Source organism: Cokeromyces recurvatus (assembly GCF_025118155.1).
Source record: "Cokeromyces recurvatus strain NRRL 2243 chromosome Unknown BX663scaffold_44, whole genome shotgun sequence".
Taxonomy (NCBI): Eukaryota; Fungi; Mucoromycota; class Mucoromycetes; order Mucorales; family Mucoraceae; genus Cokeromyces; species Cokeromyces recurvatus.
In genome coordinates this window covers 120,079-146,435 of record NW_026251430.1, presented here as the reverse complement: position 1 = coordinate 146,435, position 26,357 = coordinate 120,079, and the positions used below count along the sequence as shown (strand labels likewise).

The window sequence follows — 26,357 nt, the reverse complement described above, 5'->3', positions numbered from 1 at the left end:
ATATTGCCACTAAAGTAAGTTGTGTAATGTTTTATTTTTATATTTTTTACAAATTAAGAAGATGCGCTTTTATAATAATAATAATAAAAAAAAAAGAAAATTCAATTAATCATCTATTCTATTATTCTTATTATTATTATGTGTATAGAGTGAATAATTACCTTGAGCAGGACAAATTAAAGCAGCTGTATCTTCTACAGTAACTTGATGAAGTCTATGTCTAAATCTATATTGTACATATAATTGCTTCTTTTCTCCTAAGCAGGGATCATAAAATCCAAGTATATTTGACTACAAAAAAAAAAAAAACATCTTTAGTTCAACATTTTATACATTTTTTTTTTTTTGGTATTAAACAGTATTTTACTTTTGAATGTCCGCCTGGGATCGTCAGTCTCGACTCATAGACAAGCGTTTGAATTACAATACTGACATCAACAACTCCTTCCTCATCTTTATCTAAATTCTCTAAATGACCATACCATGCTTTAACAATGACAAGACCTAAATGAATATAGTCATTTTTAGAATTGTATATCTATCTATATATAAAACGAGAAATACTAATATTATACCATCGTCTTTTTTCTCTTCTTGTTTTTTCTTTCTTTCTGCTATGTCAGACATAAGTGATTGAGCTTCTAATGCTTCTTGTTTACGATTTTCAAGGTATTCAGCATGTTCAGCTCTTAATTCATCAATTTTTCTGTTTATATATATAAAAAGAGTTAGTTTATCAAAACCATACTACGTAATAAACAAATATATAAATATAAAGTAAACTTACTGCTTAATTAATCGCTTTCTTCGGGGTTTTAAAACGAGTTGATCAAGGGCTATTGCGACGGAAGCAGGAATGACTGCACCGAAGAAAGCTAGCTTGAGGTCTAACTCGGATGAAAGAATAATGGGTAATACAATTTTTTGGCCAAGACGAGATACTCTAACATGACCTTATAAATACATACATACATACATACATATATGATTATTTTTCCTTACCTAAACTTCACAATAACGCCTGAAGGTAAACCACATTCCATCGACATACCCATTCTTACATGTTGACTAATTTTATGGTCACTACCGATACTTGCCATAATCCCACCTTGTGAAGATAAAGAACAAGATAATCGAAGACGTGCTTGATGAGGTAATTTATATGTATATTCACCAGCAATATGAGAAGACATAATGCCAGTCTATAATATAAAATAGGGTAAATAGCCAAGTTAGTTATTTGTTACAATTCAATCATTTACCTGTATTTCACCACTGTAATGATTACCACGTTTATGTGTGCCAGCCATACCAAGCGATACAGAAGATCTATCCATCTTTTGAGAGACATCACCACCCCAACCTAATAAAGACCATTCACCAGTACGATAGGTCATATATCCTGTTGTAGTAGAAAATAACCTTCTACCTAAAGTAACTGAAAGTATAGGTGGCTCATGTATAGAATTTATTTGAGCTGAAGAGTTAATAAAACTATGAACAAAAATAAGAATGAAATCTTTTTTGTTTATTTTATTATCTCTATTGCTATTTACCTATCCTGAGATAATGTATAATAACTTTTTAATGTGATCATCCTAGGTGTCAATAAAGTAGCTGTTACCTTAAAATAACATAATGTTAACTAAGTTTGTTCACGTCCAAGATAATAAAATGTACTTACTTCTCCCCATAATTTTGGAGATATAGTGTGTCTAATCGTTCCTAATACATTACCACCACCCATACCAGATCTTGATACCATTGTCCCACTAACAATAGCATGTGTTTGTTGTCCAATTTGTGTCTGTATACAATGCATTTTAATATGATTCATAAATAGACTTTCTATTTTCTTTTATCTACCTGAAAGGAATGTCGCATAAATAATTGCTGTGTCTGTGCTTTTGTAAGGAAACTAAGAGGATTCTTTTTTCTCTTTTGTTGTAAAGGTTGTTGTCCAAATCCAACAAAGATAGGTGGTTCATAAGGATCAAATATTTGTGTAGCATTTACTGTTAATTGAAATTCTCCTTTTGATCGAACCAAGTTCTCTAATTCCTGTTCTCTTTTTTGTCGAGCCATTTTCTCATATTCTTCTCTTAACTACATGTATATATTTCAAAACGTAAATACTCTCATTCGTATATAGTAAAAAAAAAAAAAAAAAAAAAAGGGGGAGTAACATTGTGCTTACTTACTTCTTCTTTTGTTTTATAACGAGGTCCTATATCCCAGCTTGCATTTAATCCTTCTTCGCCATATGTATCATAAATAATTCTTTTTTGTGGATTACATAATACTATATGTGAGTGTGTATATTTATTTAGCTCTTTATCCAATTGAATTTGTCTAATATCATCCTAATGTACCTTCATATGCTTTTTGAATAACTTGAAAACGAGATTCTGCTACTTTTTTTTTTACTTCATCTGTATGCTATACGAGATGATTAGAAATGGAAGAGGTCATTATTTAGTGTTCTTATTCATTACTTTATCAGGATGAAAGAATCTACATAATTTTTTGTATGCTTCTTTAATTTCATCCTCTGTAGCCTTTATAAGTATAACAAAACGAGTTAATCATACTAGGTTGTTGTTTTTTTTTTTTTTTTTTTTTTTTTTTCATTCTTTCTTTAATGTATAAATTACTTTTCTAGAAACATTCAAGACACCATAGTAATCAGCAGATGCAGATATCAACTCTTTTTCAAGTTTCTTTAAATCATCATCATCTATATCTTGTTGTTGCGTATCCTCATGTGTACTTTGAGTCGTAAACTCATATGGATCCATAGTCTTTATATTGTTGTTGACAATAATTAACAAGAAGAAGAAGGAAAATTAAAAATTAAAATTAAAATTAAAAAAAAAAAAAATTAAAAGACAGGACCCCTTGTTGTGATTCAGTGTGCATGAACAAAGGGAGTATCAAAGCAACCTTAATAGTCGAGAATTTATTTTAAAGGAATTGTCTCTATTTTATGACCCATTTTTATATAAATTTTAGTTAAATGATAGGCTTCTTTTAAATCTTCTTCTATCACAGAAGAGGGTATCTTTAATGACTGAATGACTTTTTCAGATAACGACCAAGCAATACTTGTATGAAATCGAGGTGGATTATAAAATACAGGTTTACGATATTGAGTTAAAATTGTATCAATCGATTTCATACAATGTAATAACTAATTCCACTTTTTAGTATATAAAACCCAAGTCAACTAATTTATTTATTTACCTCATTGTAACCATTGCCTATTTCTAAAGTTAAAAAGGATCGTGTCTTTTCCTCATTAGTTAAACAAGCTAATTGTGCAAAAGATATATTAAATGACTCAATATCTTTGACAGCATTTCTTATATCACTTGTAAATGAATCTAATTGATATTTTCTAAAATAAATAGGTCGGCTTAAACTGATATGAAATTCTTCTTTCATTAATTCAACCTGATTATTTAAATAAGCTGATATTTTCTTGATTATCTCACTATTAGATAAGTTCACTTTAAATCTGTCAATCTTTTTTTTTTTTTTTTTTTTTTTTTTTTTTTTTTTTTTTTTTTTTATATCATATTTATTTATTACTCCTTACCCTTAAAGTAGACATAAGTAGCCCAACTATCTACTTTATGTGGAATTGTACGTACTCTTCCATTATGACTTTCCGTAGTTGTTGAGTTTTGTGTTTGTATGTTAAAGAAAGATGGTAACTTTGGCATTTTGTTAACATTGCTAGTGTAAATATGTATATACATTATAGTTTAATTTAATACATGTATATGCAAATGTATGTGTGTGTATATTTATTATATTTTATCTACTTGCTATCCATAGAAGCTTTTCTCTTCAGTCTATTTTCTTGAATTATTTCAGTTTGACTTTCTTCATCAGACGATTCATATTGATTAAGTGATTCCATTTTTTTTTAAAGAAAAAAAAAAAAATACACATAGTAAAAATAAAGTCTTTTTTTTTTTTTTTTTTTTTTTGCATTCCTATTTTAAAGCCAGTTGTTTCTTTATCTTTTTCTTTTGTCAACATGAAAACAGAAGAAACTGAATTACAAAATAATATTCATACTGATGATAAAGGTAGAAATGATACTGATATATTCTAATTTATATTAACATGATTCCTTTTTTTTTATTCTCTCGATAAGATATAGATATAGTTGAAGATTTTGCAAAACAATTAGATAAAAGTAATATCAATAATAGTTAAAGACTTAAATGTACACATGTAACTTAATTCAATGACATTGACTAGTTGTGCATATTCAAGAAAATAATTCGAGTGAAACTGACGAAGAAGAAGAATTAGATACTTTTGGATACCAAGCTTTACCTCAAGAAGACAATTATCAGTTATTAGATTCAGATGATGAAGACCATTCATATACTTTAGAGAAAGAAACATATATTGAAGCACCCATCATCGAATTAGAACCTTCAGAAAGACTATCTTCAGGTAAGAAAAGTTCAATCTATTTGCATATTCCATTCTAAATGAAAATAATAAAAATAAAAAAAGATACAACAAATTTAATAAAATCAATTATGAACAATATTCAATTATCGGATGAAGCAATACCAGGTAAAAAAAAAAAAAATATTAAACACACTACTTTTTTTTCTTAAAAAAAAAAAAATTAACAAAATAAAAAAAAAAAAAAAAAAAAATAGATTGGGCTAAAAAAATTCCTGAACACGCTTGGTTACCGCGCGTAAAAAAATAAATGTTTTTTTTTTCTAACAATAAAATATGTGTAAAAAAAAAAAAAAAAAAAAAAAAATTGTGGGTGAATAGTGTCGATTTTTTTTTCTTTATAAGAAAAAAAAAGTGACGCGCGGTGACTGCCACCGAATTAATCACACGTTAATCAAGCTAATCTATTGGTGTCTTTTGAATGCAATCAATAAAGGTTCGGCCTACTCAGACTGAAAAAAAAAATAAGCCTCATAATACATCTATTTTATTGCATACACACATACATTTTTCTTTTTTCTTTTTTTTTTTTTTTATTATTATCATTATTATTCTATTTTATTAAAGTAAGTTTTTATTTAGGAGTTAAAAAAAAATGAGATCCCTTTTTTTTTTTTTTGTATTAATTTTTTTTTTATTTTCCTTTAAACGCGATCCGTTAGTATGCCTAAGGAAACTGTTAAAGAAACTAAGCGCGCTGCTTCTAAAGTTGATGATGAAAAGAAGAAGTCTAGACGTAGTAAGAAGGATCCTAGTGCCCCTAAGCGCGGTTTATCTGCATACATGTTCTTTTCTCAAGAAAAGAGAGCTTCTGTAAAGGAAGAAAATCCTGAAGCTACTTTTGGTAAGGAGAAAAAAAAAAGAAAAAGAGAGAGAGAAAGAGAGAGAGAGAGAGAGAGGATTGGGATACTGAAGTGGATTCATATAGGACAAATTGGTAAGATCCTTGGTGAAAAATGGAAGGCTATGTCTGATGAAGAAAAGAAGGTAAATAGAATAGAATAGCTATATTGACCACAAATACTAAACTAACTAATTTTATTATCATTAGCCCTATGTTCAAAAGGCTGAAGCTGATAAGAAACGTTATGAAAGTGAAAAGGCTGCTGTAAGTTTTATAATAAGCATTTAATAATGAATTATACTCATTTATTTCCTTTAATAAATAGCAAGCATAAAATAGCTATTTGTTACTAGCTTATATATATAAACATTTACATGTAAATCATTAAATGACGTTTACCCTCTGGGATAATATATACACAAATATACTTTAATTAAATACTCATAATTAGTTTTATACATCTATTGATTATGTAATTGGAGGGAAATGAAAAATAATATTTTATTTTGTACGCGTATTTTAAGATAATATAAGATTAAATAAGAAATCAGGCTTATGAAAATCATGATGAACAACATTTACAAGCCAGTATGTTTCTTTCACTTCTTTTAAAAGCTTTTGACTTTTACTATGAGTTGGATATTCTTCTTCCCACTCTGTCCATAATTCAAAGGCTTCATCCTATTATTATTATTTTATTTTTCTAAGAAAATTTTTCTTTCTTTCTTTTTTTATTATTTACTACCTTCCAAGCTTGGAAACTTAATCTTTCAATGATGGTAGACTGAATAATTTCTTTACACGGGAAAACACCCCAAGTGACGGTGTTTTGTGCATCAGGATCAGATATATTGGTACGAAAATCATCCTACAAAAAGAATACAAAATGAATGGTACACGATCCTATATTATTAGAGAAGATAATGACTTCTTTTTATACATATCTATTTGTATACCTTTTGATTAATTGCATAATAACTAATCGATTTATCTTTGGAAATACGATTTAAAATGGAATCAATATGTTGGTCAGAAACAAAGAATTCAATAAAAGCCTTTTGATAGACATAACCTCCTTTAGGTCCCCAGCCATAAATAGGATCTTCACTAGACACTCCATTTACTGCTGGTTGTGAACTCACTGTCCAGTAACCACGTTGATTCATTTCTATTAACCGTTGTCGAATCGTTTCACTTTCTGTTTGAAGACTTTCTTCACACCAAGGTAAAGAATGAATCTCTCCTTTAATATATTTTACAAATAACTCTGTCAAATCTTGTATACTTTCTGGCTGTCCCCATTTTGATATAGCTTGTGATGTCTATACTCGTATTAAGACAATAATGGATTAATATAATGACTATTATATTATATGGGAGTAGATCTATCTCTTTCTTTCTTTTTTTTTTTTTTTTTTTTTTTTTTGAACTTTACAGGTAGTATTTGACTTCCACTAAATGTATGTTCACCATAAGCTATATTAAGATCCATTTAATAAATATAAAACATACAAAAATATATAGATCATTATTGTTAATATATAAATAACAACTTGCCTGGTGAACGTGAATCACCATATCTACCATTAGGAAATTCATCCCATAATTCTGCTCTTGTAGGATCATGAACAACTGTCCAGGGAGAGAGTATTCTATTAGAATACTCTTTCTATTCATAGGGATGATTATTTTTAATATAGAATGGTTTTAAATAAATAAAAATCTGTTATCTTTACCTCCTTAGGTTTATGTATTTGTAAAGCCTCTAAAATGAGTCGTGTAGATCTTTCTAGATTAAGTGTGGAAATATGAAAATGACAAATGCCTTCTTCCTTGTACAAACGTTGAATCATAGACACTGCAAGTTGAACACCATATTCTTTTACCTTTTCATCATCACTCTAATTTGATCGAGTATTATTTAACTTTTTTGCATTTTTTTTAAAAAAAAAACTTACTTTAATAGCGTCTAGATCCATCATCATCTTCTTTGGTACTTTTATATTACAAAGATGAATCATTCGACGAAAGCTTTGATAAGTAGGGATAGGCATAATACCTGGTATAATAGGTACCTGAATACCTATTTCACGACATGTGTGTAGCCAATTAATAAAGATATCTGTATCATAAAACAATTGTGTCATCACAAAATCTGCCCCTGCCTCTATCTTTGCTTTTAAATAATTCATTTCTTGATCTTGATTAGGACAATCAATATGTCCCTCTGGATAGCCAGCGACACCAATACAAAAGTAATCTCCATACCATTGACGGATATAACGTACAAGGTCAATAGCATGTGAAAAGTCAGTATCAGTCGGTGTCCAGTATTCATGTCCTCGAGGTGGATCCCCTCGAAGAGCCAAAATGTTACGAATACCTGCCTCTTGAGCTGCTTTTAGAGCACTATCTATCTTGTCCTTTCCCATATTCGTACAGGTTAAATGCATCATTGTATCTAAACCATACTGTCTTTGTGCAGTTGAACAGAGTTCTAAACTATATTTCTGACTAGATCCACCTGTCCCCCACGTACATGAAATGAAATTAGGTTCTAAATGGGCCATACGTCCCAAGCGATCTATAAGGTTACCAAACCCCTTTTATATATACATATATGTATATATTATACAAACAAAATAATAAATACTCCTTTCCCCCCTTTTTTTTTTCTTCTTTTGATTCTTATTAATATTACTAAATCAGTTTTTGGAGGAAAATATTCAAACGAATAAGAAAGATCTCTATTACTGTTTACTTTGTTAAGCTTATCTATTACTTTCATATTTAAAAATAAAATAATAAAAAAGAAAAAAAAAAAAAAAAAAAAAAAAAGAAAGAATCAAGAATAGATAGAAGAGATGAAAGAGTAGTAAGTTTTAAAAGTATAGATGTGACTTTTGATGTAAATAATCTTAAACGGGTGGCATTTGCATTATATTGGTTGATTATAATATGGAGTAAAAAAAAAATTATCGAATAAAAAAGATGTAATTCATTCTACCACCTAAATAATTGTATAAGAGGCGTTTATCAAAAATTATATAAGATAACACTAAGATACCACCAGCCTGTCAAATGTGAATAAAATATTTACACTTTAATGAATTACAATGTCTTTTTACAACATTCCTTTTCTAATGCTTTGGCGTTATAATTGATGTTAATCTATTAAGCTTATTTACTGTGATTAAATATAAAAACAGACGCGCGTTATCTATTTTGTTTTCCTTCAATATACTACTTGCAATACATAAAGACACACATATACATGTATGTATATAAAACCTTGACTATCTCTTTTTCTTTTTTTTTTTTTTTTTTTTTTTTTGTTTATTATTATTCATAATATCGATTTTATCTCTTTATTTATACAGTGTTTCTAAGAACTATATAAAAAGCATGTAAGTAAATAAATAGAATAATTTCTTTTTTCATCAACTATTTACCAAGAACAACAGTATCACCACGAAGGAACATCTTACTAACAAAACGATCTTTATTCACAGGCTTTGCCTTTGAACCCTTACCACTACGAGGTGTTTCAGTCCACATCTATTAAAATAATAATAATAAAATAAAAACCATAATTCTTATTAATATTTCTTTTTCTTTTTTCTTCCCCTTCTCCCAATTAAATGATTATTGTGCATCTTATTCACCTCTTTAACATTTTCAAGAACCATGTTACAATGACGATCAAATGCCTTCACACGAGCTAAAAGTTTATGATTGTTACGACAACTGATCAAAACTTGGTTGTTATTTTTTACTGATTGTTGTAAAACAGAGAGAGGACCGGTATTGAATTCGAGTTCTTCTTGTTGACGGAGTTCCTCCTCTGTCATTTCAGATTTAGGTTTATTCAATACAGAACTAAAAGTATTTAAATGTTCATTAGTATTTTTTTTTTTTAAATGTATACATGTATGCATTTATTATAAATTTTAAATTTTACCTCATTGCTATTATATATTAATTTGCTTAAAGAAAAATAAAAAAGAAAAAAAAAAAAAAAAAGAAGTAAGCTCTATCAAAATTTTTGCTAGATTCAGAAAAAAGTGACGTCTTCTTGTTAGTTTCTTCGCGTTGTCCTAGAAAAAAAAAAAAAAAAAAAAAAAAAAAAGGTTTCTTTTTATAGCATATTCCATGATAATTCACCAAATGCACATTTCAATAATTGGCATGTAATAAATTTCTTATTAATCCAAAATAAATCTTTATTCATCTATATGGATTTTGGCACACATAACTTTAAAGTTTTTCTAAAATTTGTTATTCATCAGTCGACTAAAGAACATGATAGTATAGCTTTGAAAAATGATGGAAAAAAAAAAAAAAAAAGTTAAATCATGTCTTCAACATGTTGAATGAATCAATGAAATAACACTATCTATTTTTATTTGATACAGTTGTTATCAGGAAATACAATACTGTACATGTATTTCATCATTTTCTTTGCACATCTTTTGAGTAACTCGATGTTACTATTCAAATTGTGACTTAATCAATATATATACATGTATTTGATTGTTTAGTATGCTTCAATTAAACATATACAAATAGGAGTTTATAGATTATTATCTCTCTCTATACCTTTTTTTTTTTCATTTACATGCTATTTCATTTATACCATCAATACTATCCATCTTACTAAAGAGTACTAATTCTTTTTTTTTTCTTTTGTAGGGTCGTCATTAAATTCTACTAAACTACACTAATTGCAAATAAAAATAACACTTTTAAACAAAGTACAAAAAAAAAAAAAAAGGTTTTCATAATAATGATAATGTAACCATTGCGTGTATGCTATATTTATATCCTTTTTCATGATTTTTTGGTAATCTCCCAACAAAAATATAAGTTTACATGTAAAATCGAGCTTTGCTTCTATTATTATTATTTTTGAATAAGAAAAAAAAATTGTTTAAGAACGTCCACGATCTCTAGAACGCTCCAAAGCTACATAGATAATAGGAAAAAATAAATAAATATTTTATATAATCAAAATTTCTACTTTTTTTTTTCTTAAACTTACGATTGTAATGTAAGAGTTTTTCAATCAAGTCAACATGAGTTAAAACCATACGTCTGCAGCAATAACGTTTAAGTCCAAGTGCATCTAAGGCCTCACTATATATATATATATAAATGTATGTATATACGTAAATGAATGATCTACTTTAATTCGTATACTATTTCTAAACTATTACCCTTCGGTATATTCTGCTTGTAATAATGACAAGTAATTATCCCACTTGTTACCAATAACTTTACCACAAGAAAAACAACGAACGGGAATAATCATATTATGTTATATACAAAGTTTGGAAAAAAAAATATAAAAATATTATTTGCAAAGCGTCAAAAAAAAAAAAAAAAAAAAAATGAATAAGCTCTGTTGTAGACTTCCAAAAAAAAAAAATCCCATCTAGTAGTCACAATTTCTTATTTTGGTTATTGTGACCGATATTTAGTTTTTGAATGTGGTGGCTTTTAGCATAATTGATAAATATTGAATGTGCCTGAATTGCTTGAATTACTTGTACCCGCAGCTGCAATATGTATTTGATGATCCAACTCATAGGCTTTAAAGGCATTTAATTTGCCAATTGAATTATCCAATTGATACATATTTAAGATGGCTTGATTTTTATCTGTACTAGTAGGATTCCAAACAGTAATTCGGCTATTACTTGAACCTGTAAGAAGACGAAGTTCCTTATTTGAGTTTGTCAAAAACGATCTATACACATAGATGTCTATAAGTAAATATATGTATATATATACAAATATGATATAAACTATAGTCTTACAGGCAATTCACCATGGCATTATGCCCATTTTCAAGTCTAATTTCCTGCAAATTATATTTTTTTTGTTTCTTATTTGGTGGGGACAGTAATTGAATAGTTGTATCACCTAGACCAGCCGCAATCCATTCACCGTCTGGAGAGATATCAAGTGCATATACAAAGGGTGGGTTGAACATTTGAGTCGATGATGGTTCTTTTGGAGCTATTAATAATAAAAATGAATATCAAATAATAGATATTTATTTATATTTTTCTCTTACTCATGTTATAAATATGAGTTGGTGACCCACGAGAGAAATCCCATTCGTAAACTTGACTGTCCATTCCACCAGACCAAACTATATGTAAAACCAAAATCTTTATATCTATTCTGTCAATGTGTGTGTTTTTTTCTTTGTTACCTTCCCATGGTTTCCTTGCTCTAAACTTGACCGACATGCAAATCTAATATCTATGGCATTTATAATTGAACATCTAAAGATACTCTCTATTCGACTTACATTGCTATGCTTTTTTGTGGTTTTTTTATAAATTTTATGGCTGCCAAGATCAACTATTGAACAATAAGTAAAGAGAATTATCATTCCTGGGGGGCAAATATTTACGTACTTATATTCAATACTCCTTCGTCATCGACAGAGGCCAAAAATGTATTGTTATCATTGATATCAATCTATTTGTTTTAAAATATACTTTTAGAACATATAAAGAAAAAAAAAGGGAAAATAAAAGTAATTACACTATTAATTTCATCTTTACTAAATTGATAACTCTGTGCTGGTTCTGTTAGAATAATCCCTTCAGCTCTTAAATCATATGTATGTATCTAATAATAAATTTATGCTTAGGAAAGGAATAATCAATCATTTGCATCGATATTCTTACATTTCTGCCTGAGGAAAGATATAAAAATGGTAAACTTGATTTCTTTGCAAACTTTACGCTAGTAACCTTATTATTTATAAATATTTCATATACATGAAAGTTAGTTGAATTCAATCAAACAGACAAACAAAAAATTAACTTTTTTTTTTAAAAAAAAATAATAATCACTGGCTCATTTAAGTTTTTAATTCCTTTGATGACTCTTTTTGAATTGAGATCCCATATTCTACAAGTATTATCATCTGAAAATAGTGAAGGTGATTACTCAGTTCTGTATTTCTCTCGTCTTCTCCTCTTCCGAAAAATAAAATAAAATAACACACACTACCTGAGCCTGTGGCTAATATATGGTTCCCTAGAAATGATGTATCCGCATAATCAACAGTAATAATAGGCCCATGATGACCTTTTAATTCAAATAAAGGTGTTATATGCTTTATACTCATATTCAAAAAAAAAAAAAAAAAAAAAAAAAAAAAAAAAAAAGAATACAAATATAAAAGGACCAATTGATCAAAAAAAAAAAAAAAAAAAAAAAAAAAAAAAATAAAGAAAAATCGTGACTGTCAAATAAAAAAAGAGAAAATTAAAAAAAAAAGCTTTTTAATCGTTAGACGTTTTAAACAAAAACCTTTTTTTTTTTTTTTTAATTGCTATAATATAACATGGAACATCGTCATAGACCTGGTAGTTCCCACCAGTCTAACAAGCCTTTTAAAAGTCGCCATGCCACTAAAGGTGCTTTAAAAGAAGCTTCAAAGGGTAAAATAAATCGTATGTCTGTCAAACAAGCTAATGCTGGCAAAATTGTTTCCAAGACGGATCGTCGTCATGCTGCCAAGATTCTTCAACAAAAGAAGCGTGAAGAGATTACTCGTATTAGTCGATTATTTGAAGGTCGTCAAGGTGCACCCAAGATTGTACCTGTTTTACCTTTATGTCCCGACAGTGATGTTGAATCAGCTATTGAAGCCCTCTACAGATCACTTCTTCAAGAAATGCCAGCCAATGCTAAAGAAGAAGCTACAACACTTAATGTTGAACGTTTCAAGCAAAAGATTCGTTTAGTTCCACTTAAACGTAACTTTATTGATGTGATTGATGCCTTCAAGGTAGCCGATTTTGGCATTCTGCTAATGTCTGCTGATGTTGAAGTGGATCAATTTGGTATCAATTGTCTTTTAGCCATCTTGAATCAAGGTATCGTCAGTCCTGTTCCTGTGGTACAAAATATAGAACATGTCCCTATGAAGCTACGTAACAGTGTGAAAAAATCCTTGATTGCCTTTGTCCAACAGTTTTTCCCAGAGGAGGAACACTTGTTTAGCTTAGATACGGATAATGATAGCATGAATGTATTGCGTTTTATTACTTCACAACGTCCTAGACCTATCACATGGCGTGATAATCATCCTTATCTCTTGGCTGAACAAGTTCAATTTGATCCTATCTCAGCTGAAAGAGGTACCTTGAAGGTCACTGGCTATGCTCGTGGTAATCCCTTTAATGCAAATCGTTTAGTTCATTTGCAGAACTTTGGTGATTTCCAAATCCAGCAAATCACAAATGCTCCTATAGTCAACTCTAACGCTTTAGAAGATATGCAAGAAGACATTGATGTCATTGATACCCCTAATTCTGAAGAACAAGATGATTTAATTGCCGAGAATGAACCTGATTTTATGAATAATGAACAGACTTGGCCTACGGAAGAAGAACTTGCTGAAGCAGATGCTCGTGTTCGACGTATGCGTGGCTTAGACGGTGATAAAGAAATCAAGAAGCGTGTCCCTAAAGGTACGTCGTCGTATCAGGCTGCTTGGATTGTTGATGAAGATGATGAGGATTATAGTGAAGTAGAAGAGGAAGATGATGACACGATGATGCAAGAAGATGATGATGATGATGATGATATCGTTCAACCTGCTGACAGCTCCTTCCCTATTGAAGAAGAAGAATATGAAGAAATTGAATTAGAAAGCAAAGATACTTATAAAGATGAATTAGATGCTGAAGAAGAAGCTAGACAATATGAAGAATATCTTAAAAATAGACAGGCTGAATATCAGAACCATAATGAGTTCCCTGATGAAATCGATACACCCACTCATATTCCTGCTAGAGAACGTTTTGCTCGTTATCGTGGTCTTCAATCTTTTAGAACTTCTCCATGGGATCCTTATGAAAACCTTCCTATCGATTATGGAAGAATCTTTCAATTTGAAGATTTCAATCGTACCAAGAATCGTGTTATTAGTCAAGCTATTGTTGGTAGAGTAAAGCCAGGTAGAAGAATTACACTTTGGATCAGCAATGTACCTATTCAAGCCTTTGGTAAATATTTTTTTTTTCTTTGATTTGATTGTTTGTTTATTTATTGATTTTAAAAGAAATATGATGATGTTAATGACTGATATAAATAGAGGCTTATGATAAGACAAGACCCTATATTGTATTCGGTCTTTTACAATATGAACATAAAATGTCATTACTTAATTTGCAAATTCAAAGAGATAATGCATACGAAGAGCCTGTTAGATCCAAAGATCCTATGGTGTTACATATGGGCTTTAGAAGATACAATACTCGTCCTATTTACTCACAAAATACAAACAAAGGTGTTAATCATGTTCATAAATTTGAACGTTTTATACAAATGGGACGTTCTTATGTTGCAACTGTGTATGGTCCTGTCTGCTTTGGTAAAACACCTGTGATGTTATATAAAGAGACTGATAATATAAATGGTAAAAGAAGAAGAAAGCATAAATGTGTTGTTTAGATAACTAATCTATTTCTATACATAGAGCCTATTTTAGTTTCTACAGGTACATTTATGGACGTTGATGTAAAACGTATTATTGCCAAACGTATTATATTAAGTGGTCATCCTTTCAAGTGTCATAAACGATCAGCTGTCATTCGATATATGTTCTTCAATGTTGAAGATATTTACTGGTTTAAGCCTGTACAACTTACAACAAAATATGGTCGTGTGGGTCATATTAGAGAATCACTAGGTACACATGGTTATATGAAGTGTATATTTGATGGACCTTTAACACAACAAGATACGGTCATGATGTGTCTTTATAAACGTATATTTCCAAAATGGAACACGGAATTATATAGAGGAGGATTAGATAGATCTGTAGAGCATACTGAAATTGTCAAAGCTACAGCAATGGAAGAATAATAGTAATAATAATAATAAAGGCATCAGGATGCTTTATAGATTCTGAATAAAGTATATATAAATAAAGTATATTTCGTTTATTTAATGTAATATTCTATGTATATCTTCTCTCTCCTCCCCCTTATTCATCTTCAAAGATTTCAGCATAATTTTCTAGAATAGTTTGAACTACTTTAGCTTGCAATTGAGATTCAGCAATCCTTTGATTATCATGAAGAGTAGTTTGACTTTGTGATCTTGTTTCGTTACTCATTAATGTCAAACCAAAAATAGTAGCTAGATTAGCCGCTCCCATTTTATTAAACCTTTGATAAGATTGTACACTAAAGAATGAATACTACGTTAGTTTTATCAATGGTGTTTTTTTTAAAAAAAAAAAAAAAATAAACCTTACTTGTAAAGATGGCACATTAAGAATTTTAATGAGGCATAATGGGCATCTGGTAGTTCATTAATAACAGTATGAAGTCCAATAACACGGCTTCTTTCATCAGGTAACTCTATAGATTAGAAAGAAAAGGTTGAGCGAAAGATGTGTATAGATATATATCCTTCTCTTTTACCAGCTGCTTCTAAGAACTGATGATATGACTGAGAAGGGATTAAAGGATTTGGTAATTCTCTAAACCAAAGTTTTAATACACTGGTCACATTATTAATATCCGATATATCTTCTTCTGATATTGGATTAGGCTCTCCATTTTCAAATTTGAATTTAATTTTTTGAATTCTACTACTTGTACCAGATAATCGATAAATACCAACAGAATTTAAACCATATTGTTCAACAACAGTAGCACATTTTCTTAATATATCAGGAACCATATCTTCAGATAACGCTGCCAAGTTTTCTAAGGGCACACCAAATACTTTATTATTATTATAGTTTGTAGTCATTGGTAACTAAGATATTTCGAGTATTAGTTTGCCTTTTCTTTTTTCTTTCTTTCTTTTTTTGGGTGTACTACTAACCATATTATCCTGTTGAATAAAGTCATTTCTTTGAATTCTTCCTCCTCGTTCAGCACATAATCTAACAAATTCAGCAAAATCAGCATCTTTATCAATTTTGGTAATCAAAGCCCTTAAGCCATTTCCTAAACATAATAATTCATTAAGCAAAGCTTTTGTCTCTCTCTCTCTCTCTCTCTCCTTTTTTTTTTTTTTTTTTTACCTTGATCATTATCCAATGCTAATCCATCCTCTGCAAGCGCTTGTTCAAATGTATATGAATAGTTAGCTAATTGATATCGAAGTGCAATATTACATTCGTCGTCTACTGCTTTTAATTCCTGTTTATAAATATGAGAAGAATGAGGTTTATGTAATAATGATAATCAATGATTCACTTACAGTTAGTAGCTTTGGTAAATGAGACTCATAATATTCAGTATGAGTTTGAATGGTCTTTTTTTGTTGAATCTTGTATTGAGTATCAGCAGCATCCATCTTATTCCTGCATTCAGATTCAATTTTATCAAGCTAAATGTATATGAGTACATTTATTGATATTCCTTTTTTTTTTTTTTTTTTTTTTTTTTTTTTTTTTTTTTTTTTTTTTTTGCTTTACTTGTGCAGTATTTCTAGCCGAACGAAATATGTTCTTTTTTAATTGTTGTGTTGGTTCCTGATTTCTTTGCGATACGGCTCTTCCCCATTCTTCATTTGTGCTTTCAAATTTTTGCTTACTCTGTATTAAAAAAAAAAAAAAAAAAAAAAAAAAAAAAAAAAGACAATAATATGAATAATAAAAAAGACAGACGGAGAGGTAAAAGAAAAGTAACCTTTTCTAAGGAAGCATCAGCATCAATGACTGATTTTTCATAACGTATTCCAGTGTCTTTAATCTATTATATAGGATTAACAAATATTCATTCTTATTTCTTTTGATTCAAAAAAAAAGAAAAAAAAATTACTAGCAAACAAATAGTCATTACCTGCTTTCTTTCCTTTTCAATACTTTTACTTAGTGCTGATAAATCTTCAGCTGCATCCGAAATTGCAGCAGCAAATTTAATTCGTTGATTTCCAATATTTTCATGTACCTTTAGCATTGATATCCAAACATCACCAAAAGTTCTATTACAAAAGAAGAAGAAGAAAATTGGTTATTCAAGCAAGCAAGCAATGAATTATTTATCCATGAATAGGATTACCCTGATTTTGGATGTGCCTTATCAAAACTCTCTGCTGTCATTTGTGCGACTTTAACCATTTCTTTACCATAACTTTCCTCCAATAATGATCTTTTCTTTAAAAATGCAGATATATCCTGGAAAAAACACAATCATTATTCATTCATAACTCCTATATAAATTTATATAGAACTAACCTTACTCATCTGTGTATCGCCTTTTACTTTCTCTAACATAGCATGCAATCCTCCCTATAATACAAACAAACAAAAAAAATTTTTTTTCTTACAAGTTATTTGCTTGCTTCTTTTGTTAAAGAGGATATGATATTTACTTCAATTTCTGCCATTTGGCTTACAAGTTCGTCAGCTTGAATATTTGATTCATCAAAGGTAGTTGAATTCTCAAGTATAACCATTTTTTATTTCTATTCTAAATAATGTTAAAAAAAAAGAAAAATAAGGAGAAAGTAAATAAAAAAAAAAAAAAAAAAAAAAGTATTAATTACGGAAAAAAAAGAAGGGGGAAAAGAAGGGGGAAAATACGTAAAATACATAACCCAAAAAAAAAATTAATAAGAGAGTGAGTGAGTGAGTGAGTGAGTGAGTGAGTGAGTGAGAGCAAGAAAGAGAGAGAGAGAGGGAGATTACAAAAAGGGCTCTGTAAACTCTTTCCGTATTTGGAAATATTATAGATACACAAAGTATTATTATCGTTCATAATAAAAGGAGGGGGTCATTTTGTACACACACAAATAAGATATAAAAGTTAATTTGTGGAGTATGAAAATAAGTTTCTTGCAATGTTTAAAATTGACAGTCGTTACAGCAAAACTTTTTCTCTTTCTCTCTTCACTATGATGATACCATTATTAGCACTATCTCTGTTTGTATTTGCATAATATATATAATAAATAACTCAAACCTAATGAATGAATGCCGTACAAATTAAGATGAAGCACAAATAAGTAAATTATATGACTACAAGTGCAGTAGTTATAGCTAGAAAGAAAGAAAGATAAGGGAAGAGGGGAATAATAGCCTATTATAAATACATCTTTCCCATAAACAGGTCAAAAAATTTATATTGAATACCGAGTATTCTGGATTTAAGTTTCAGCCATAATGAATGAAGCTTTGGGTAAATTACATGACAATATCAAAACATAAACTTCTACAAACATATATGAGATAGAGCTTTCCTCAATAGACATTATATAATGGCTTGGATTTTTTTTTTTTCTATTTTTTTATTTTGTAAATATTATGATTTTATTCTTTAGTATTGACTTAATGAATGAATAAACTATATATGCATATAATATATACATAGGGTGAAAAGGACAAAATAAACTGTAAATATAATATCTACAAGATATACCTATTATTTGTAGATTGCTTTTTTTTTTCTGAAACTTGCAACGAAACGCTGCAGGAGGGTGCTATTACTTAAATTAATAAGAATTTATTTAATGATTGTTAGTATATCTATAATAAGTATGCTTTGATCATTTCATAAAAGAAAGAAAGGATGGGATCCTTATTTAAATACACAGGCAGAATACCTCTTCTTTTTCTTTTTTTAGACTTGCATCTCAGTATTTAAAATCTTGATTATATAAAAAATATTTGGAAGCTCCAACATTATATCCAGTTTCATTCATGACTTCAGGCTCACATGGATTCAAGGGCCAATTTTGAATCCAATTTTCGTGCATTTCCTGTTCAAATACCATTTGACGTTTTATCTCTACAGATAATTCAAATTCCAATGTATTATTAACCCGATACAGATTACTACTTAGACTCTGCTTAGGCTGTTGGCATAGTTCCTCCTTAAGGTCTTCAATTTCATCTAATTCGTTGCATTCTTGATCCGAACCAAAGGCAGATACCCATTTTTGTGATTCAGAGTTAAATATCATATTATTTCCCATCACTGCAGCATATTTGCTTGGCTTTTGCTGTTTATGAGTCATAAGCATTAATCGTGAATGTCGTTGAATAGGTGGCTTTTCTTGAAAGCTAATTAAACTTGCTTCGTTTCCTTTCCAACAATGTGTAGATTCATCATATTTCATATCATTATATTCTGTCATTAAACACAAGGAAATTAAATCAATATCTATATCTATATGTGTATACTTATATTTGCTTTATATTGTACCTTTTTTTAAATTTTGTTCGTTAGGTTTAATAAGCTTAATAGCACTTTGCCTTTTCGTCGTTGATGCCTATTTAAAAAGAATTTTTTTTTTTGGTCAATCTAGGTATAATCTACTTGTATATACTCTATTTACATACATGCATGTTTTGACGCCAGGGACGTTGTGGATCAGATGCTGTACTCTCATACTTTAGACGGTCCTTGAATGATACGTGTGGTTTCCTATTGGTTGGACGAAGATCATTTAAGTTATCAATGTTATCTAGACGAGAACAGTATGAAGTTGTAGTTTTTGTTTTTGGACGTGCAATGAGAGTATAACCATTGACACTCTTTTTAACACTAGGAGAGCTATCTTGTGACCTTAATAAGAATGAGCTCACTCCTGTTAGATGAGAATTCTTTGTTCCCATGTTTTGTCTTTGTTGTTGTTGTCTAGGTAGATAGACAGTACGTTTAGAGGTAACAATATCAGGTTCATGATGAAGGGGTGATTGAGCATTAACATTAGATGAAGTGGTACGTCTAGATGAGGGTACATATTGCTGTTGTGAATGATTGTTTTTCATCAAGTCTTGATCCAAATATGTTTTCCTATTTTGATTTATAGGTGAAGGTCTAACCAATCGACTAGTAAAGCTAGCAGGAGTTTTCCCTTTATTATTATTATTATTATTATTAGAAGAAGAAGAAAGGGTTAAACGAGACTGTTGATGAGTCGATTGTTTAGGTAAATAAGAGTGTTTAGATGAAGTTGTGGTAAAGGCATTGTCCTTGATATGAAGACCCTCAAAAAAATTATCATTATCATCTTCCTTTTGAAATTTTGATAGAATGCTTGATTTCTTTAAAGAAGAAGAGATAGGGATGCGAGATGGAAGGTTAGAGGTAGGCTTTGTTGTGATCATCGTTTCAGATATAACTCCACCTTTTATCTCATCTAACCTCTTGGAGAGAGTATTCATGTTCTCTGGGAAATCGAGGCCTGACATGTCATCCTCCTCACTCTCATGTTGATAGTGAAGCATATTTGATGATGATATCGGCATGGATGGATTATCATCTGGGAGTAAAGAGACTCTACTGGCTCTTTGACTCACAGAGGGTCCTATATCGTCATCATCTAATGATGAAAGCTGTAAATCGTCATATTCCTTTTCTTGAAGCTTTGTTGATAAAAGCGACATTCCATTTGAAGGTATCTCGATATCATCATTCCAATCATCATTCTCTTGAGCAGTTTGATAACGAGCTGGAAGACCAATTCTTTTGACGACTCCAGGTAAATTAGATTGATTTATCTGAACTTCTTCTTCCTCTATTCTTGTTAACGGTGGTTCTTCAAACATAAAATCGTCTAGGTTATTTAATGCCGCATCTACTTCTGAGAATCTACTCGATATAACACTTCCACTAGCTATACTTGAATTAGTATCATCATCTTCAAAATACATATTTTGATTCGCATATTGATATCTTTCACAAGCCAGCATGAGCTCTTTATCAGGTTCTAGATTAAATACACCCTTCCGTTTAAAGATATTGTGTGTAGAATCAGAACCTAAATTGATATCGAGCTCCCAATTATCATCCTGAATTGACATTGAGTAATATTATATTATAAAGAAAAGATATATATTTGTATATAAAGATAAATATAAATATAAAGAAAAAGAAAAGAAAAAAGGCAAATAGACTTTTTTTTTTTTAGTAACAATTAAAAGTGATATACACAATGAAACAATCAACCCAGACAGACTATAAAGTTGTTAATCACCCAATAAACTTATATACCCAAGATACTTCAAATAATCAAATTACTTGTTTATATTTATTGTTACTTATTTTTAATCCTTCTTATCTTTGATATATTTTATTACGGGCAAATAAGTCTTAAAATATGATTAGAAATACGAAACAGGTTATTGAAAGTTTACACCTCTGTATGCAATCCCTTTTTTATCCTATATTTCTTTGTCTAAAAAAAAAAGAAAGAAAGAGAGAGAAAGAGTACTAATGCAGTATATATAAATAGATACAGTATTTTTATCTCCTCGTTTTATTTTATTTTATTTTATCTTATTTTATTTTTCATCTATATATGTGAAAACTTAACAAATAACCGCATGCCAATATACACTATCTTCTCGGTCAAAAAGTCAGGCACATCCTATTTTATCTTCCATTGATCTACAGGTAATTCTCCTTTTTTTTTATTATTATTATTTTATCTTATAATGCTTGATTATTTTTGAGACCTTTTACAGGTGATAAATATAGATATGTATACGTTTTTTTTTTGTTTATTACTAACGAAAAGAGAGAGAGTGTGTGTGCGTGCATACTGAGCAACTTGACTATTAATTGCTTTCCTTTTCAAACTGTTCGAGGTATTTTTCCAAATCGAAATCAGGACTCTCAATATCAACTATATATACACATATATATTTATAAAACTGTTCTGGAATTGAAAGATGTACATAATGTCAACTTACATGTAACTTCTGCTGCATCAGTTTTAATGACACCGGCTTGTTTCTTAGCATAAGCAAGTCTAGCTTGTTCAATCAAAAGTTCTTTACGATGATATTCTGCCTCGGCTTTTTTTTGTTCAGCTTGCTTTTGCAAAGAAATATTGTGGGTATAGCCATAAAAGAGACCAAAGGCTAAAGCAGACCAACGTCCAACCTATTGAACATTAAGATGTCAATTTTCTAAATTTAATTACATTCTTCTTTCCCTCTCCCACACTTCACGCCCATAATCAAACTTTTTTTTTTAAAAAAAAAATGTATATAATGCTGATCTCTTCTTTCTTCATTTCAATTCTTTATCAATGAACTGTATTAAAAAAAAAGGGGGGTAGCATTGGTTTATACCATTTACGTACATTTGCAACAGCACTGTTAACCATTATATATATATGTGTATACTGAGTATTAAAAAAAATAAGTGGAGAAAAGAGTGAGGGGTTGGATCTCTAATAAAAAAAAAAACAGTACTGCTAGGGAAAGTGGCCAACCCTGAAAAAAATTAAAGTGGCGAATTTCGAGCAGGAAACTTGTTCCTCGCAGATAATAAAAATTCATTCGATGACGTGAGAGTAAAGTAAAGTTTATCTCAATACCATCATTAGCCATTTTAGTGGAGTTTGAAACAATAAACTACTATCATTATTGTCTTTTATAAATCATTGACATACTACCAGATTTGATAGTTACGATTTGCTCTATACTTGGCTAATGCTAACCCTTAACAAAGTTGCAACATGTAACTTTTTTTTTAAAAAAAAAAAAAAAAAAAAAAAGTTTTATTGTCTGTTCATTCGCTTCTATCTAATGTATGTCTTTAGCTAAAACAATAATCTGAATTATCGTATTTCAGTTGATAATTTTGAAATTATTTTATTCGTTAATTAGTAAAAAAAAATATATATTTGTATACAACTGATATGCTATATATTTCTAAATGCTTTATTTGCATTTTCTTCATTTTTTTTTTTTTTTTTTTGTACATATAGTTAAAATCATCTTTGACAGTAAGTTATGCTTGTTAACCTCTTAATGTCTTTGTAGATCAAACTAATTTAACGAATATAAAAACTTAGCTTAATTATAATAGTTATAAAAAAAAAAAGAATGATACATGAAGAATTATCTCACTTTTTATACAGAAAAGGTTATTCATCTTGAATTACACACACACAAAAGATCTTCATTTAGGAAAGGATGAAATAATCACTGTTAGCACGTTTTTCTTTTTTAGGTAGCACATTAGATAAAATTATAACGCTGTTTATTTTCCTTGTAATACTTGATAAGTTTCAAATCTTTCTCTCTCTCTCTCTCCCTCTTGTTTTAATCATTTTTAAATAATACGTATGGGACTTCTTAAATTAGGCAGTTTATATAAAAAGAAGAGTAATAAAAAAGAAAAAGCACAACAACAGCAAGAGTCATCATGTATCGCAATATCTGCTCCTTCAGTACCTAAACTAGAACCTATTTCATTAGATTTAAACTTGGACTTGAATAATCATTGTTTAGATACTGATATACATAGTAAAGTGAATGACACGACACTCTGTTTTCCAAAAAAAGCACAAGCAGATAAACAACAAACTACATCCTACGGTTTAGGTAGTAGTAGCTTATTTGATGACATTTTTGCTGAATTGGATGGTGGACAAAAGGGTAATTTTTTTTTATGATAGCACAGCATTTTTTTTTTCCTGCTTTATTAAAATTATGTTCAAATTTTGATAGATTCGATTCAAACTGATATTTCATTAGCCCTTGCCCTATCACATCAACTTCAGTTAGAGCAAGAAGAAGTATTGAACTCGGTTGATATGAAAAAAACAAAAGACAATAACAAAGAGAATAAAGCATCCAATATTCTTTTAAATAGTGATAGTATCTACAGTAGCTATTTAAACGCTCCTTCAGCAACAAACCATAGTGAGTCATTATCGACAAGTATGTTTGATTCTCTTTTAAACAAAGATGCTAAAACTTCATCACCGTCTTTGACCACGTTTAGGATAACAGTAGATCCTAAAGTTGATAATAATAATACAAAGACTCCAGTTGTTACTCAAACAGTATTAGATTCTGACGTCTCTGATACTGATGATGAGTCAAAAATTTCTTCTGTAGACTATAGTGATCAAGACGTTGATGCTAAAAAGATAGCAAATAATAGTCATAGTTCACGAAAACGTATGACAAAGGGCGTACAGCCTATCATGGAAAGAAGAAGACAGGATAATGAGCCCTTAGTTCAGCGAAAGGTGGATAATTGGACTCATGGAATTGAACCTGATTCAGATCAAGTAGAATCCATGATTGAAAGAATGAAAGATAGACATAGAAATCAAGCGAAATTGGCCGCTTTACGTCAACAGGAACTCTTTCATACTAGCATTATGATGAGACAGCAGCGTCCTTTTGTTGTTCCACAAGCGTATGGGCCCTTAACGGTAACTCCTCTCTCAACAAACCATGTTGTCTTACCTCACCCAGGTAGTAATAGGTTTATCGATTCAGCCCAACAACAACAACAAATGTATTATTGTCCTATGATCCCAAATGATTTGCCAGATATTACGCAACAGATGCATCAACATCATCTCTACCACCAACACTTTATACCTAATGCATCTTATTCTAAAAAAGAGGATTACAACAACACCTTGCAACAAAGACAGTCAGTTCATCAATTACCTCCACTTAGACAGAGTAAGTCAACTCCTGTTAGACAACAACCAACTATGAAATTAAACAAACTACATCTGCCTCCTCCTGCAGCTAATCATAGGCATATAAATGATAGTCAAGCAGATACATCAACCTCCTCTATTCCATTTACTTTATCAAACACAACTCTCAACGAACAACAGCAGTCAGGTCATATCGAATTAGAAGAAGATAAGAACTCGATGAAGAATACATCTTTTCCAGAAGCTCCGAATCATTTTAATGAGTTTCATGCAATTGAAGACGAGACCATCATAGCAGCTGAAGCAGACATTGAAAGTAATGATGATGATGATGACGACGATAGAATAGAGAATACTTTTTCTTCTACAAGAAAACGAAAGTCACAAACAAAAAGAAAGTCATCACGTCAAAAAGGAGGAGGAGGAGGAGAAGGAAATGTAAATCAACAAGAAATTATCAATACGAACTATTTACAAAACATACGATCTTCCATATCAGTACCTAATTTAAAAAAGATAAAACAAGTATCAGCTAGTAACAACAAGAAGGGAAAAAGTAAGTCAAGTAGTAACCGTACTAGTAATAGTAGTAATAGTAGTAGTAATAGTAGTAGACAAACTGCACAAGGTTATAGTACAGCAGCAATGAGCATATCATCACCTACAGAAACATTACCAATCCCACCACCTTTACCTATATCATATCAGAGTCCACATATTGTTTCTGCCAAAGAAAATCATCATTACAACTTACAACAACATCACTATCAGCAGCTTAGACCTATGAAAAGTGAACCTGATTTTACTAGTAACAGTAGTAGTGGTAGTAGAAGAAAAAGTCATAATTATAAGCAACAACAACAACAACAGGATTATGACTGGGAAAGGCTATGTATTTATCAACGTGAGCAACAATATCAAGATAATTTGTGTAAGACTCAAAACCGACACATGTCACATATAATGCCTATGCATGCAGCAGCAGCAGCACCTATATATTATCCAGTCATGTCTTCATCTTCATCAACTTATAATAATAGAATACCAAATGAAATAGGAATAAAGGATCCTCATCACGATTTATTGCTATATAATAGAGGGAGTTTTATAGGAGGATATCAATCGAACACTATGATACAACAGCCTTTCTTATTTAGATAAATAAACTAGTATATTCTAAAGAAAAGACAGTAGCCATTTTTTTTTTAATGTGATACATAGTAAAAAGAAAACATACATTATTAAATAACTTGTAAGATGTAGTATTTATTTATTTATTTATAGAAATTTTAATACTTTTTTTAAAAAAAAAAAAAATCATAAGTTTTGTATAATAATAACATTATTTAATCTATTATTTAGTAAGTACCACCACCACCACAAGCCATTAATGACATAAAAGCTTGCCAAAAGCTTCGATGCTCTTCTTTGTTATTTCTTTGTTGTGTTTCATATTGATTTGAATCATCTATAGTTCCATGAGTAGGTGTAGCGGGCATTTTTGTATACGCATCATTATTAAGTGCTGAAGATGTAAACGGCATATTCGATAATTGTGTCATCATATTATTATTATTATCAGCATTGTTATTTGTATTAT

At 29.9% G+C, this 26,357-nt stretch overlaps 14 protein-coding genes across 14 annotated transcripts; 4 read left to right on the top strand and 10 right to left on the bottom strand.

The window, feature by feature from the left end:
- Nucleotides 1-46: 46 nt before the first annotated feature.
- On the bottom strand, nucleotides 47-2,798 carry BX663DRAFT_556119 (uncharacterized protein; the record flags this gene model as incomplete). Its single annotated transcript, XM_051531690.1, has 14 exons — nucleotides 47-66; nucleotides 162-291; nucleotides 368-504; nucleotides 576-706; nucleotides 788-943; nucleotides 1,003-1,202; nucleotides 1,263-1,494; nucleotides 1,557-1,624; nucleotides 1,685-1,807; nucleotides 1,867-2,106; nucleotides 2,202-2,302; nucleotides 2,373-2,439; nucleotides 2,496-2,558; nucleotides 2,655-2,798. The coding sequence occupies 14 exons, from the start codon at nucleotides 2,796-2,798 to the stop codon at nucleotides 47-49; spliced, it is 1,812 nt and encodes a 603-aa protein (XP_051378161.1).
- A 97-nt stretch (nucleotides 2,799-2,895) lies between these two features.
- On the bottom strand, nucleotides 2,896-3,936 carry BX663DRAFT_525956 (U6 snRNA phosphodiesterase Usb1). The gene is made up of 3 exons (XM_051529850.1): nucleotides 3,599-3,936; nucleotides 3,244-3,509; nucleotides 2,896-3,190 (listed from the first exon to the last, which is right to left on the bottom strand). Exons 1-3 carry the CDS (start codon nucleotides 3,759-3,761, stop codon nucleotides 2,960-2,962), a joined length of 660 nt encoding a protein of 219 aa, XP_051378160.1. The 5' UTR covers nucleotides 3,762-3,936; the 3' UTR covers nucleotides 2,896-2,959.
- A 98-nt stretch (nucleotides 3,937-4,034) lies between these two features.
- On the top strand, nucleotides 4,035-4,798 carry BX663DRAFT_525947 (uncharacterized protein). The gene is made up of 5 exons (XM_051529849.1): nucleotides 4,035-4,097; nucleotides 4,166-4,207; nucleotides 4,273-4,473; nucleotides 4,537-4,599; nucleotides 4,689-4,798. Exons 1-5 carry the CDS (start codon nucleotides 4,046-4,048, stop codon nucleotides 4,739-4,741), a joined length of 411 nt encoding a protein of 136 aa, XP_051378159.1. The 5' UTR covers nucleotides 4,035-4,045; the 3' UTR covers nucleotides 4,742-4,798.
- A 472-nt stretch (nucleotides 4,799-5,270) lies between these two features.
- Nucleotides 5,271-5,781, top strand: BX663DRAFT_525939 (high mobility group box domain-containing protein). The gene is made up of 4 exons (XM_051529848.1): nucleotides 5,271-5,335; nucleotides 5,420-5,478; nucleotides 5,543-5,599; nucleotides 5,661-5,781. Exons 1-4 carry the CDS (start codon nucleotides 5,275-5,277, stop codon nucleotides 5,667-5,669), a joined length of 186 nt encoding a protein of 61 aa, XP_051378158.1. The 5' UTR covers nucleotides 5,271-5,274; the 3' UTR covers nucleotides 5,670-5,781.
- On the bottom strand, nucleotides 5,782-8,160 carry BX663DRAFT_525935 (methylenetetrahydrofolate reductase-domain-containing protein). Its single transcript, XM_051529847.1, has 8 exons — nucleotides 8,037-8,160; nucleotides 7,294-7,938; nucleotides 7,072-7,236; nucleotides 6,893-7,004; nucleotides 6,771-6,811; nucleotides 6,292-6,657; nucleotides 6,081-6,203; nucleotides 5,782-6,016 (listed from the first exon to the last, which is right to left on the bottom strand). The coding sequence occupies exons 1-8, from the start codon at nucleotides 8,121-8,123 to the stop codon at nucleotides 5,855-5,857; spliced, it is 1,701 nt and encodes a 566-aa protein (XP_051378157.1). The 5' UTR covers nucleotides 8,124-8,160; the 3' UTR covers nucleotides 5,782-5,854.
- Nucleotides 8,161-8,638: 478 nt separating this feature from the next.
- On the bottom strand, nucleotides 8,639-9,322 carry BX663DRAFT_525930 (small nuclear ribonucleoprotein Sm D2). Its single transcript, XM_051529846.1, has 4 exons — nucleotides 9,297-9,322; nucleotides 9,001-9,214; nucleotides 8,788-8,893; nucleotides 8,639-8,727 (listed from the first exon to the last, which is right to left on the bottom strand). Exons 1-4 carry the CDS (start codon nucleotides 9,299-9,301, stop codon nucleotides 8,708-8,710), a joined length of 345 nt encoding a protein of 114 aa, XP_051378156.1. The 5' UTR covers nucleotides 9,302-9,322; the 3' UTR covers nucleotides 8,639-8,707.
- A 788-nt stretch (nucleotides 9,323-10,110) lies between these two features.
- BX663DRAFT_525929 (DNA-directed RNA polymerase I, II, and III subunit RPABC5) lies at nucleotides 10,111-10,714 on the bottom strand. The gene is made up of 3 exons (XM_051529845.1): nucleotides 10,552-10,714; nucleotides 10,377-10,471; nucleotides 10,111-10,300 (listed from the first exon to the last, which is right to left on the bottom strand). The coding sequence occupies exons 1-3, from the start codon at nucleotides 10,644-10,646 to the stop codon at nucleotides 10,266-10,268; spliced, it is 225 nt and encodes a 74-aa protein (XP_051378155.1). The 5' UTR covers nucleotides 10,647-10,714; the 3' UTR covers nucleotides 10,111-10,265.
- On the bottom strand, nucleotides 10,707-12,500 carry BX663DRAFT_525927 (WD40-repeat-containing domain protein). The gene is made up of 10 exons (XM_051529844.1): nucleotides 12,368-12,500; nucleotides 12,208-12,281; nucleotides 12,040-12,105; nucleotides 11,894-11,980; nucleotides 11,764-11,827; nucleotides 11,655-11,707; nucleotides 11,556-11,598; nucleotides 11,415-11,492; nucleotides 11,155-11,356; nucleotides 10,707-11,084 (listed from the first exon to the last, which is right to left on the bottom strand). Exons 1-10 carry the CDS (start codon nucleotides 12,483-12,485, stop codon nucleotides 10,835-10,837), a joined length of 1,035 nt encoding a protein of 344 aa, XP_051378154.1. The 5' UTR covers nucleotides 12,486-12,500; the 3' UTR covers nucleotides 10,707-10,834.
- Nucleotides 12,501-12,664: 164 nt separating this feature from the next.
- On the top strand, nucleotides 12,665-15,254 carry BX663DRAFT_525916 (uncharacterized protein). Its single transcript, XM_051529843.1, has 3 exons — nucleotides 12,665-14,373; nucleotides 14,463-14,786; nucleotides 14,847-15,254. Exons 1-3 carry the CDS (start codon nucleotides 12,705-12,707, stop codon nucleotides 15,233-15,235), a joined length of 2,382 nt encoding a protein of 793 aa, XP_051378153.1. The 5' UTR covers nucleotides 12,665-12,704; the 3' UTR covers nucleotides 15,236-15,254.
- On the bottom strand, nucleotides 15,177-17,857 carry BX663DRAFT_525913 (Rho GTPase activation protein). Its single transcript, XM_051529842.1, has 12 exons — nucleotides 17,705-17,857; nucleotides 17,568-17,621; nucleotides 17,392-17,507; nucleotides 17,173-17,314; nucleotides 17,020-17,082; nucleotides 16,806-16,925; nucleotides 16,589-16,717; nucleotides 16,410-16,527; nucleotides 16,208-16,332; nucleotides 15,799-16,138; nucleotides 15,630-15,735; nucleotides 15,177-15,558 (listed from the first exon to the last, which is right to left on the bottom strand). Exons 1-12 carry the CDS (start codon nucleotides 17,786-17,788, stop codon nucleotides 15,357-15,359), a joined length of 1,599 nt encoding a protein of 532 aa, XP_051378152.1. The 5' UTR covers nucleotides 17,789-17,857; the 3' UTR covers nucleotides 15,177-15,356.
- Nucleotides 17,858-18,611: 754 nt separating this feature from the next.
- On the bottom strand, nucleotides 18,612-21,199 carry BX663DRAFT_546658 (uncharacterized protein). Its single transcript, XM_051530971.1, has 3 exons — nucleotides 19,674-21,199; nucleotides 19,537-19,603; nucleotides 18,612-19,461 (listed from the first exon to the last, which is right to left on the bottom strand). Exons 1-3 carry the CDS (start codon nucleotides 21,138-21,140, stop codon nucleotides 18,965-18,967), a joined length of 2,031 nt encoding a protein of 676 aa, XP_051378151.1. The 5' UTR covers nucleotides 21,141-21,199; the 3' UTR covers nucleotides 18,612-18,964.
- Nucleotides 21,200-21,639: 440 nt separating this feature from the next.
- BX663DRAFT_525905 (ATP synthase E chain-domain-containing protein) lies at nucleotides 21,640-22,546 on the bottom strand. Its single transcript, XM_051529841.1, has 3 exons — nucleotides 22,427-22,546; nucleotides 22,032-22,224; nucleotides 21,640-21,964 (listed from the first exon to the last, which is right to left on the bottom strand). Exons 1-3 carry the CDS (start codon nucleotides 22,448-22,450, stop codon nucleotides 21,897-21,899), a joined length of 285 nt encoding a protein of 94 aa, XP_051378150.1. The 5' UTR covers nucleotides 22,451-22,546; the 3' UTR covers nucleotides 21,640-21,896.
- Nucleotides 22,547-23,046: 500 nt separating this feature from the next.
- On the top strand, nucleotides 23,047-26,340 carry BX663DRAFT_564964 (uncharacterized protein). Its single transcript, XM_051532062.1, has 4 exons — nucleotides 23,047-23,074; nucleotides 23,144-23,729; nucleotides 23,802-26,009; nucleotides 26,120-26,340. The coding sequence occupies exons 2-3, from the start codon at nucleotides 23,417-23,419 to the stop codon at nucleotides 25,916-25,918; spliced, it is 2,430 nt and encodes an 809-aa protein (XP_051378149.1). The 5' UTR covers nucleotides 23,047-23,074; nucleotides 23,144-23,416; the 3' UTR covers nucleotides 25,919-26,009; nucleotides 26,120-26,340.
- On the bottom strand, nucleotides 26,040-26,341 carry BX663DRAFT_525901 (uncharacterized protein). Its single transcript, XM_051529840.1, has one exon. The coding sequence runs from the start codon at nucleotides 26,320-26,322 to the stop codon at nucleotides 26,116-26,118; it is 207 nt and encodes a 68-aa protein (XP_051378148.1). The 5' UTR covers nucleotides 26,323-26,341; the 3' UTR covers nucleotides 26,040-26,115.
- Between the last annotated feature and the right edge of the window lie 16 nt (nucleotides 26,342-26,357).